The sequence below is a fragment of the Typopeltis vanoorti genome, chromosome 5, assembly GCF_054136105.1.
Source record: "Typopeltis vanoorti isolate ZY-2024b chromosome 5, IOZ_Tvanoo_1.0, whole genome shotgun sequence".
NCBI classification, from domain to species: domain Eukaryota; kingdom Metazoa; phylum Arthropoda; class Arachnida; order Uropygi; family Thelyphonidae; genus Typopeltis; species Typopeltis vanoorti.
In genome coordinates this window covers 31,917,261-31,930,095 of record NC_143553.1, presented here as the reverse complement: position 1 = coordinate 31,930,095, position 12,835 = coordinate 31,917,261, and the positions used below count along the sequence as shown (strand labels likewise).

Below are 12,835 nucleotides of genomic sequence, written 5' to 3'. Positions count from 1 at the left end.
GATGGGGTAAACTTGCACATTGCTCACTCATTTCCATTATATGAGATTCTACTTGTTTTACTTCATTATAAAGCTAATTCTCTTTTTACATGACTTTTTTTATGCAATTTCGAAATAACACGGTTTAGAAAACAAAAGCAGTTCTATTTTTACACTGTATATTTGATTTAACATGGTTCAAATGGCGCTTATTTTTAAAATTTCTGTTTGAATTCAGTTCTTTTAAAAAGGGTATTTCCATTTGAATTATCATTTCCTAGTATGGTACATATGTACTTACACTTGAATTTTGGGGAACCTCCTCGATGTTTTAAGTACCCTGGATTACTCTATGCTACAGAATGTTAACAAGTTCCAAGTAGAACTTATATAGATATATCATAAAAAAAGTGTTGGTGGCTTTAAAGTTGCAAAGGATCATGTGACTATTATTTTGCAGCAATGCTTCAGGAGATGGCATATTAAAACCATTACTCAATAATCGATCTCTAAGACCGCAGGTAATGAAAGGTGTGGATTTTAACACATTACCAGTGCACTGAAAGGCAAATAAAAAGGTTGGGTTACAAAAGAAATTTTTAATGAATAGTTCCATCAATGTTTTTTTCCAGAAGTTTGATGGAAAAAAAATCTGGACTTTAAAAGTTTTATTGATTATAGACAGTGTGCCTGTTCATCCTGTTCCTGTGCCCGTCCACACAGTCAAAACTTACTACATAAGAAGAACATTCCATTACATTTTGGATAAACTAGATAAGGATAATTTACTGACAGTTATTGATGTGAGGAAGAAATTTTCTATTTTGGATTGCATCAAACTTGCTAAGTTGGCATTATCAGAATTGAAACCAACTTTAAATGCATGCTGGAAAGATACTTGGCCAGAATGTGTGAAAAAGAAAAACTCTACTTTTGCATACAATTGAATATCCTAATATCATTAGATTAGCACACACACAGTTGGCAGAAATGGAGTTGATTTTTTGTCTGCAGATATTGAAGAATTGATGGTTGACAAAGCTGTTAGTGATGACGAAATAATAGAAGCTGTCCTTGAGAAATCTCGATGAAAAAGAAAAAAGTGACGATGATGAAGAAGAGATTCTATTCACTGCAAGATTAATTAAAGAAGGGCTTCAAATGGTTAGTAAAATTGCAAAGTCATTTTCTTACACATGATCTGAATATTGAACAAGCTGAACAGTTTACACGTGAACTGAAGTCATGTATGGTTCAATATGAAGAATTATACAAAGATCAAAACAGGATTTCAACGCTTAATTACAGAGTTCGTGATAAAAAAAAAAAAAAAATCAACCTTCAAAATATTGGAAATTAGTACTAATTTAGTTCCTTTTACTGAAGAAAACGTTTCACCATTGCAGTATGAACAGAACGGCCAAAGTGTTTCAAGTGATGGAAGTGATATAATTCCAGTCTCACAAAAGAATGCAGCTACTGTCAGAAAGTGACGGCGAATAAAATTTAACTAATAACCATATACGCGGATGTATTTGGACCTTTTTGAATTTCTGTTTTATTAGTGACACACTATTTTCTTTAAGGGATGCATATATATATATATATATATATATATATATATATAATATGTTTTGTTTGAAAATAACTTATTGTTCATATCTGGTTTTCACATCTGGAAACGTTCTTTTATTTTCTTCATATGCACTGTATTCTTTTTTACATGGTTTTCATTTACACGATTTTTTCGGGAACCGATCTACTGTGTAAATAAAGAATTGGGTGTATATATTTTAGGCCTCCAGAAATCCACTTGCCCACAGGTGGAGTATCAAAGGTCTCTATTCTGATGACTTTTCACAATGAGACATTTAGGTTTTTATTATGAAGCATCCAATTCTCACAAAAAGTGCTGTAACATAGAGTTGGTTAGAAAGCACTCAGAAAACACACTTTAAGAGCCTTTTATACAACATATTATATAGCATCGCCGATGAAATGAAAAGATGGAAGTGGATTGGACACATACTGAGAATGGACAGCAGAGATATTCCTAAAGTGGCTTTGACATTGATCTCAGAAGGAAAAGGGGCTTTTCCTTCTGGGAAAATTGACTTTGCAGAGAATGACAGAAAAGATAAAAAGACTGGCTGGCTGGAAGAGCTGGAGAGAAGCCAAACTGGTGGCTCAGGACAGAGATATTTGGAAGAAGTGGATCTCAGCCTTATGTGCCATGAGACATGAAGAGGATCAGTAACTATTATTATATAGCTAAATTCAATAAGTCATTTAGTGACTTCAAAAACTTCATAGCCCTGCTAAATAAGTATGATATAGATACAGGTTCTGGCCCAGTACTAGAAGAACAATACCAAAATGACAAGAAATGTACAGAAGTAAAGAAATTGTGTTAGTTATTGCTGATGTCATTAAACAAAAATTAGTTAAGGAAATCAAAGACCCCAGTAGAGTAAATCTTCTAGATGTGATTATAGCTATTTCAAATGAGGAACAACTTGTCCTTTTTATGAGATATACAGATAAAAATGGGAAACTGAAAGAAGCATTTGTTTTCATAATTGCTCTCCAAAACTCAGCAGCTGCAGGTTACTTTTGATACATTAGAGAGTGAAATGAATGAATTATTCTTGCCTTGGAAGACTGATAATTCATTAGTAGGCATTGGAACACACAGAGCAGGTAACATGCTGGGAAAAACTAGGGACTAGTGGCAAAATTACCTGGCAGGTCTTATATCAACACACTGTACTGGACATAATTTGAATTTTTAATTCTATTTAAGATATTCCCCTTGTTGCTGAAATTGAAATAATGGTTTTAAAAATAAATTTCCAAATGGTATATCATGATTTTATTTTTGGTAAATTCTGATAAAAAATTAGACCTTACCAAAAAGACAGAAAGAATAGAGAAAGTAGCAGTCATGTTATAAGCGATAGTCATCATGTTCAAATATCTGCATTCATTAAGATGGATGTCTAATGGAAGCACTGACAGCACTTGTTAACAACTACTTTGGAGGAAATGGAAGGGATGGTGTCAAAAGGCTTGTTGAATAAAACAAAAACATTCCTTTGCAATAAGAATCCATTTTCTTTTTTTCTTTTTTACCTTTATTCCAACGACTGTCACTGATTTTTCAAAAGGAAAATCTGCTATTTCAAACAAAATATCATGTAGATAGTACGTTGGATGCTCTGAAAGAAATTAGAGAATCCACAACATTTTGAGAAGAAATTTTTTTTAGGTGACGTAAATAGTGTAGGTGTATACAATGGAATTTAGCTAATGTATGCAGAGAGCTCTTCATATGTTGGAAAAAAAATGATGAAATAAAATAAAAGGGAAAAAAAAATAATATATTTGTTAAAAAGATTTTGTGAAAATGAATGAGAAATTGCTAAGGCTGGTTGTCTCAGTATGTGATATATTTGCCAGACCTGAAGATTTGTGGTGAACATTTCATATTTCGATGAAAAAATATATTGGTTCAGTAAATTTGATAAATGAGTGGTATGGGAATTGTTTAAACATACCAAGATCTTTTTGTAAGAACAATAAATAATATGCAGGGCCAGATTTAAGGTTGCTCTTGCTCCTAAGCTATAATTTTTTAAGAGGCTCTCTCTACTGAATAAATTTTAGGTTCAATAGCTTTTCGGAGGCCTTTGTAATTATGTGAAGCTCTAACTTGTAGTTTATGTACACTAGTGACCAAAATTATGGAAATCTTTTGGAAAAAGTGTATTTTTGAGTTTTGATGGCTCATAACATCACTTTTTTATTTGGTGTAATACCATAAAATTATATATCAATAGAAAGATAATTTAATCAAGAATGTAATGCAATAACTTTTATGAAGGATTTTTTATTAGAACAGCAGTTATAAATAAGAAAAGTGAAACACATAGAAAAAATGAGATATACAAAAATTCTCACAATGTGAGTTAATACTTAGTTGGGTAACCTTTAGCGTTAATTACGGCCTTACAACGCCTTCCCATGGAGTGAACCAAGTTTTTTAGTTCTGCAGCTATTATAATGTCAAACCAAGATTGAATTATTGTTTCTGTTAATTGGGTTTTATTGGTGGGTTGCTTCTGACTAACAAGTTTCTTTAGTCGGCTCCATAGATTTTCGATTGGGTTAAGGTCTTCATGTTGGAGGCTTAATGGATTTTTTACAACACTCAAAAAGAATTAAAATAGACTTTAATACTTCCTATATTTCGTCCTAGTCCGCTAGAACATGACCCCACAAAAACACAAGTTAAGAAACTTAAAATTTTACTCAAAAAAGTATCTTCCTGGCCCCCAGATGTCACGAAAAAACTTAAACCTTTCTGCCCCCCCCCCCCCCCCCCCCGAATATACGGTTTACCAAAAATCCACAAACCCAATTCCCCACTCAGGCCTATAGTAGATGCTGCCAATGCACCTTGCTATAGACTATCTAAACAACTGGCCAACTCTCTGATCCCCCTCACCGGAAGGTCCCCTTCCTATATAAAAAACTCGACCCACTTTAAAGCCCTCACAGAAAATTTAACCTTGAAGAAGACAGACATATTGGTAAGCTTTGATATCTCCTCTTTGTTTACCAATATTCCCTTAATTGACACCTTATCTCTCTTAGAAAACGTTTTTCCCTCTGACATCTTAGATCTCTTTTCCTTTGCCATTAACTCTGGATATTTTTCGTGGAACAACAAAATCTACAAGCAGATAGAGGGAACTGCCATGGGTTCCCCCCTCTCACCCCCCCTTGCCAATTTCTATATGGAAGATTTCGAAAAACGAGCCATAGACTCAGCCCCACTCAAACCTTCTATCTGGCTAAGATAGGTAGATGATGTGTTCTCTATTTGGCCTCATGGCCCAGACACGTTAGACTCCTTCCTCAGTCATCTCAATAGTCTACATCCAAGAATCCAGTTCACTATGGAAAAGGAAAAGAACAATTGTTTACCCTTCCTAGACACCTTAGTCACACGCCTGCCTAATGATACACTTACCTTCACCGTATACAGAAAACCCACACACACAGGCAGATACATTCACAAACTCTCCCACCACCACCACCCCTCTCAACAATATGGCATTATTAAAACTCTTACCAAGAGAGCCCACAATCTTTGTTCCAGTGGAACCACCCTCACTAATGAGCTTAACCACATACACAGCACTTTCCTCTCCAATGGCTACAGCGATCACAGTATCAAAAAAATAATCAACTCCTCCCCCATTCCCCTTCCTTCTCGTCAACAAGATTTTAAAAATGCCATCACCATACCCTACATCTGTGGCACATCTGAAAAAATAGCCAAGATACTAAAACAATACAATCTGCACACAGCATATAAGCCCCACCGCAAACTGGCTACCCTTTTCCGTTCTACGAAAGATCAGCTCCCTCCTCTCTCTCTGCCTGGAGTTTACAAAGTACCCTGTTCCTGTAAGCTGGCGTACTTTGGACAGACAGGCAGATCAGCATCCATCCGTCTAGAGGAACACAAGTCTTACATCTTCAAACACAACTATGGCCATTCAGGCTTGGCTGACCATGTTTTGGACACCACCCACAGAGTATCATGGAAGAAAACCACCATGCTCCACCACAGCAAATTCAAGAAAGAGAGACTTTTCTTAGAAGCAGCAGCAGCTCTCAAAAACCAACCAAATCTCAATAAATATGGTTGCATTAAGCTTCCGAAGATTTGGGAAACACTCATCACCAGAGTTCCCACCTTACATTCCAGGCCACCTACTACTGCCCTTAGAGGGCGCTCTACCTAGATAGGACTTTAGTGTCACCCACGTGGTTGGGCTTAGTATTGTTTGTTATTTGTGCATATGTTACATTAATTTTTTTTTGTAATCCCCGTAGATGTCCTAGTGACTAGGACGAAATATAGGAAGTATTAAAGTCTATTTTAATTCTTTTTGAGTGTTGTAAAAAATCCATTAAGCCTCCAACATGATGTCCTCACAGCACTTAAGCCTCTACACACGTATTCTAATCATCCATGGGTTAAGGTCTGGGCTATTCCCAGGCCATTCCAGCAATGGAATATGATTATCTTGAAACCACTTTTTGCACATAGCAGCAACATGACATGGAGCTGAATCCTGTTGAAATATAAATGCTTCATTATCTTAGAAAAGATCACATGCAGAAGGCTTCAGTTTGGGCTCAAGTATTTCATTTATGTATTTTTGGTCATTTATATTCCCATTAATCACGCAAATTCTGCCCACACCTTTTGATGTCATACAACCCCAGATTATAACACTAAGTGGGTGTTTCACGGTAGGTCTAATGCAATCAGGATGCAAATCTTCTCTGGTTCTTCTCCTTACGTATTTTATGCCATCACTACCAAACAGGGAGATTTTGGTCTCATCACTCCAAATAACACTGTCCCATTGTTCTGCTGTCCCATTAACATGGGTTTTAGCCCAGTTTAATCTTTTCAACCTTTGTTTGAGAGATAAAAATGGCTTTTTTCGTGGAATTCTAGCATTTAGACCAAATTCCTGCAGTCTGCGCTGAACAGTCCTTGCGCTCAACTTCACATTGTATTGTGCCATTTCATCTTGTATACACCCAGATGATTTTCTTCTGTCACTTAGGCACAGTATCTCAATTCTTCTATCATCACTTGCTGTTGTGCACCTTTTCCTGCCTTTACCAGTTTGGTTTTGTAATGACTGAGTCTTCTTATACCTCTTCAAAAATTTAGAAATGCCACCTTCGGTTAAGTTTCCACCAATTTTTCTTCTAATTTCTTCATAACTGTAGCCTTGTTCACTTAATAGTACTCTTTTACATTGCTTTCTGGGTGACCACTCAACTCTTTGCATCATTTCTTTAATTTTATTATGTTTTACAAGCTCACTAAATGAAATAACACAAAAAAAACCAACCAACTTGATAGCAATCACATAACACACTGACAAATCTCCTCCTCCTCTCAGCTCTAATACATGACATCAATAGCTGAATCCTACTGTGACCTTATTGGCTCATTGCCAAAACGAGGTGACACCTGATTGGCTCTCTAAACACTCATTCTCATCGGCTACATTCAAATGAAAGAAAGCTACTTCATATCAACTTAAGCAAGTTGTGCTTTTTTTTTCTGGTTATTTGGCTATAACTTTTCATAGAATACAGATAATTGAACAAACTTTGTTGCATTACATTCTTGATTAAATTATCTTTCCATTGATATATAATTTTATGGTATGACACCAAAGCAAAAGTGGTGTTATAAGCCATCAAACCCCAAAAATACACTTTTTCCAAAAGGTTTCCACAATTTTGGCCACTAGTGTAGCTCATGCATAAATACAGTTATAGTAATATGAACAGATTTTTATTTCTCAAACATGCTCGAAATTGTTGCTGTTATATCAGCATGTATTCATTGTGTGAATGAAGTTTTAGTTAAGTTAATCTAATAAAAGAGAAGTTGAAGTCATTAATGAATTTCTCTTCCCTGAATGATTGTTAGTGATATAAATTACCCTTCTCTGCAGTAAACTTTATTCCAAAATAAAAAAGTGAATAAGTGGTATTTTGCAACCAAGAAAAGACACACTAATGGACATTAAAGTCTATGTAAATGAACTGTAGGTGTTAGTGGCATGCATTTTGAACCTGTGTAAAGGAAAGGCTAATTATGTGAAAAGTGTAGTAAGAATTAAAGAATATGTTACTTTGTTTTGTTATCATAATATTTAGCATTTAGTTTTATAAAAAGAACATTACCTATAAAAATTATATAAATAATTTTTATTTTATTATTTTTTTTTCATTTATTTATTTATATATTTTTGTGGCTAGTGGCTAGTAGATTTAAGTTGTATTTCTGTAGCCATGTGTATGTGTGTGTACACACATGGATACAGAACGTGTGACATGGCATGTCACATCAATATATTCGTTAAATATATTGATGTGACATACTGGCTACCAGCAATGCTGATCAGTGCTGTTATTTGTTTATTTCGTTGTTGTTGTTTTTCTGAATAAAAATTATTAATTATTAATATGTTAATTTTGAAATATAAAGTTATATTATACTATAAATAATAATTTTTAATCTATATTTTAATAGAAAAGAAGATGTTAGAATTAAAGAGATAGATAAGGTAAGAATTATATTTTTGTTTTCCAGTAAAGTTAACTAAAAATCTCCTTTGATAGCTTTTAATAGCATTTATATAAATTCTTAATATCAAGTATTTAAAGCAATGGCTAGTGAATTACCATCTTATGAGACTGCAGTAGTTATGATAGGCTTCTCTGCTTGCAGCAGAGAAGCCCACACTTTCTGATTGCTTTTCTGCTGGTGAATTCAATAAAACAAGAAACTATATTGGTTCTTGAATTACACGAAAGTTGTAAGTTGACTCACTACAGCAAATACTGTTATAGCAAACTCCCCCACTCTGACTGTCAGAATGTCCCAAAAAAAGAATACTGTGTGGGCTAGAAAGCTGAAATTTCACAAACAGATATGACCAAGTTAAAATCCATAAAATCATGTTTAATTATCCTCTTTCTTCCATTCATTAAATGAGGCAAAAGTGTTTTTTCTTTTTTTTTTGCCTCATTTAAGTGATATGGGCCAAGTTATGATGAAGGGACTTATCCTTTATGCAGGAGTTTTTATTTTTTTAAATACACCTTACTTGAAGTCATTAATAAATTTTACAATTCTCTACAAAACATGTTGGCCTGGCATTTATTATTATTATTATTATTTTGCATTAAAATGTAATCAAAATATAAATATGCAAATAATTCACAGGAATTATGGACTGAACATGCAAAAATTTAAAAGCATAGAGTAGATATTTGCTTAAAGTTATTTAAGCAGAGGCATACACTTCATTTGTGCAAAGTTAATAATTTTGCCTCTGTGTCTTTTGTTCTATAAGAAAAAAGAAAATATGTATCTCTTGGCTCAAGGTTAGATTAGTTTAGCTGATTTAATTAACTGAAGGTTACTGAAATATGCTAGAACATATACAGCAGTTGAAGAAAAACTAATTTGTGGTCATCTTGAATGAGATGGGAAGGTCTTTTAATCTTTCAGATTATTTTTAATCTGAAAGATTAAAAATAATCTTTCAGAATTACTGTTTGATTTTAAAATTGAAATACTTATGTCAGGAGTAGCTTAAGGATCAAAGTTAGATAACTGAGAGAAGATCTCCACATAGCCTTTTATGTGGAAAACCAACTGGAGCTTCTGATTTAATGTCCAATCCTTGCCTTCAATCTTCCTAGTACATCTTCTTAATACATGTCTACCTGGATACAGAATGAATGAGGATGAACTGCTAATTTGCTAATTTTGACCATAATTGGATAAATTTGGAATTTATCCAAAATTAGCTCCTAATCAAATTTATCCAAAATTATCAAAATTAGAGCTAAAACCAAAACAAAATGAAGGAATTGAAGGCGAGGATTGGACATATGGTCAGCTGAGGTTTTGCTTGGTTAAACGAGGACCTTCTGTTTTTGGCAGAAATCATTGTGAACAGTGAAAAAATCAGCATCAGCAGAAGTAGCTGATGGTGGTTTGGTTTAGAAATATACCCTAAATCACCATCAGCAAAATTTGACATTGGCACCATCATTGTGAGAAGCACTGGTAGAACCTGGCAGAAGAATTGGAGATGTACTAGATCGACATAATCGGTGTTACAAAAACAGGGAGATTTTTCTAAATAACAAATTATTGCCTGAATATAACATTTGTTATATTCGGGCAATAATGATTAGAGAAATGAAGGAGAAGCTATAGTATTCAACATTAAACAAGAGGAATGGCAGACAGGATCTAGTTGAGTGATGTGAGCAAACATCAAAATGGTAATTGGATAATGAAGCTTATTTGTGCCTATAATCACACACAAGTTCTACAAGGAAAGGAGAAGAGGAATTTTTTGAATAATTAAAGAAGCCATTTGACATGAAAGAAGAAATGTTAGTCCTTATTAAAGATCTAAACGGACAAGTAGGAAATGGATACCAGATGTACAGAAATATTGTGTGAATATTTACAAATATGTAAAATGTGAAATAAGAAAATATGTACAAATATTTAGTATTTTCCATTTTTGTATGTATTTTCTTTCAGCATGATAAGAACGAGTCGAGTAGCTTTCAGTAGTGAACTGTATGCTTAAATACACCTCTTTTACTCTTCTGCAAATTTTACTGCTTCACTCTTCATCATGGTCAGCCTCTAAGTATTGCTGCTTAAAAACTTCGATTGTACGAAAAATATTTTCAAATCGTTTCTGTGAAATCTCTTTTGGCTGAATATCAGTGGTTAAATTTTCTTCATATTCTTCGGGATCTTCCTGCTGTGCATCTAAATTTAGCAGGTCGGAATCGCTCAATTCTTCAGAATGAGATTTAATTAACTCTTGGACATTATCATTACCAAACTCATCAAAACCCAGTTCATGCCCAATGTTGGCAATTTCCTCAACAACATTATTCATTTCATTTGAAAAGCTTCCAAAATCTTTTGCACAATGTGCTTCCAAATGGCTCGCATACTGCTAGCAGTAATTTCATTCCAAGATTGATGAATATTTTCAATAGCAGATTTAACATTAAATTTCTTCCAGAATTCTACTAATGTCATAGAATTCTCACCAGATGTTCTTCTCAGGTAGTATGCCTTAAAGGTTGCGATAATCCCCTGGTCCATAGGTTGTATGAGAGAAGTTGTATTTGGTGGTAAAAATTTGAAACATAGTATACATGGAAGTAGTGTAGTATGTCATTAAAAATAACTTTGTAAAATGTTTTAAATCGGTAACTAAATTATTTCATTCTGGTGAGTGATTTTTTAAAATAGTTAGCCATAAAAATGTATAGATAGAAAATTTTTAAAATCCGTAACATTTATTTTTAAGATGTATATAGGCACACTAATCAAATTTGGGTACCGAAAAAAATGACGCACTAATCGGGGACGCATTAATCGAGGGATTAATGTATATTAAATAAAACAGGTGAGAGAGAGCAACCCTGACGTACTCCTCTATTTATTGGTTTTCAGCTTGATGTTAAATTATTGTACTTCACAGATATTTTATTATCTTGATATATATTGAATAAGGCTCTAAAGAGTTGGTTTGGTATTTTATATTCTCCCATGATTTCCCATAGTTTTTTTCTGGTAATTTTATCAAATGCTTTGGTGTAATCTATAAAAGCTATGTGTGTTTCTATGTTCATTTCTCTGTGATTTTCAATTAGTAATTTTAACATAAATGCAGAGTCTATGCAAGACTTGCCTTTTCTGAATCCATTTTGTTGTTCTGTTAATTTTGGATCTACTATACGTTTAAGTTTATATGCTAAGATTTTTGCATATATTTTATAACAAGTACTAAGTAAGCTGATGCCACGATTGTTACAATCAGATTTATGTCCATTTTTGTAGATGGAGATAACTATTGCTTTTGTCCAATCTTGTGGGCATTTTCTTTCTTTCCAAATCATATTATAAAAATTAAGTAGCTTTGAATTCTCACTTGAGTGATAATTCAAGTCCTGCATATTTGATAAGTTCCAAGTTTATATTGTCTTCTCCTGGGGCCTTTCCTGTTTTGCTTTGGGTTAATTCTTCTAGAGGGATGATTTCCAAGTTGTCCGAGATGTTTACAGGGGGTGGTTTTCTGTTTTGAATGCTTTCATCATACCACAGATCTTGGTAGTAATTTATCTGTGTTTCTATTTTAATAATATTAATATCTGTGTTTCTATTTTAATAGTATTAATATCTGCTTTTCTCTAGTTTCATTATTTAGATCTTTAAGGATTTTATATGTGTTAGGTCTTTTAAGTGTACAGTCTCTTTCTAATTTTGTTACAAAATTATTCCATCTGTTTCTGTTTATTCTCCTGCATGCTGCTTTTGCTATTGCTTTTTTTTTTTCTATTGTATTCGATTTTTGATTCTATTGTTTTCAGGTTGAGCCAGTTTTTATATGCTTTTTTCTTTTCAAAATAATGCATTTAATTTTGTCATCCCAATCCCTAAGGCCTCTTTTTCTTTTCCACTGTTTCTTTGTTCCCAAACTTTCTTTTGCAGCTTTTGTCATTATGATTTTTAGGTTTGACCATTCTTCTTCTATGTTCTGATTTTCTTTTATATTTATCGTCGAGTTTCTTTATTCTTTTTTGGTACAAATCTCTAATACTATTGTCATTTAGAAGTCTGACTTTGAAGGGTTCAAAATTCCTATTTCCCTTATATTTTTTTCTTGTTTTCCATCTTAGTTCCCATTTTATTTTTCCAATTAAGAGGTAATGATCTGGTTCTATTTCAGATCTTCTGTATACTCTTGTATCTATTATCATTTCTGACATTTTCATATTGCTGATTATGTAATGAATAATGCTGCTTGTGTTTCTTGCCTCCCAGGTGTATCTGGATATCTTTATGTTCGAAGAAGGTGTTCGTTATTTTAAGGTTATTGCTTATAGTAAAATCTCTATCTATTTCCATTTCTATTACAGTTAAGTTCTTCTATAGGTCCTATGTTTAGTTTATATGGTTTATTGCCAATTCTTGCATTAAGGTCATCCATTAGCAAGATGAGATCCTTAGGATTGGTATTATTTAAAATGTTCTGCGGTTGTGTGTAAAAGTTTTCTGAGTCCTCCTCTTTTCCTAAAACTATGCTTTAAACAAAAATTACTCCTAAAAGTTACTATATAAATTATTATTCTCTGAAAAAGCAACTTGTGCAACTACCGAAATAATTACAAAGGTACCACTCCTTATCCTACA

At 33.4% G+C, this 12,835-nt stretch overlaps 1 protein-coding gene across 2 annotated transcripts in view; it reads left to right on the top strand.

Annotated features, from left to right (window-relative positions):
• Csl4 (exosome component 1 Csl4) overlaps positions 1-12,835 on the top strand; it is an 86,921-nt gene that overhangs the window by 61,784 nt on the left and 12,302 nt on the right. For both annotated transcript variants that reach the window (XM_090392317.1, XM_090392316.1), the window contains one exon: positions 8,123-8,156. In XM_090392317.1, the coding sequence (XP_090248443.1) occupies positions 8,123-8,156 (34 nt within the window). The remainder of the gene's footprint in view (positions 1-8,122; positions 8,157-12,835) is intronic.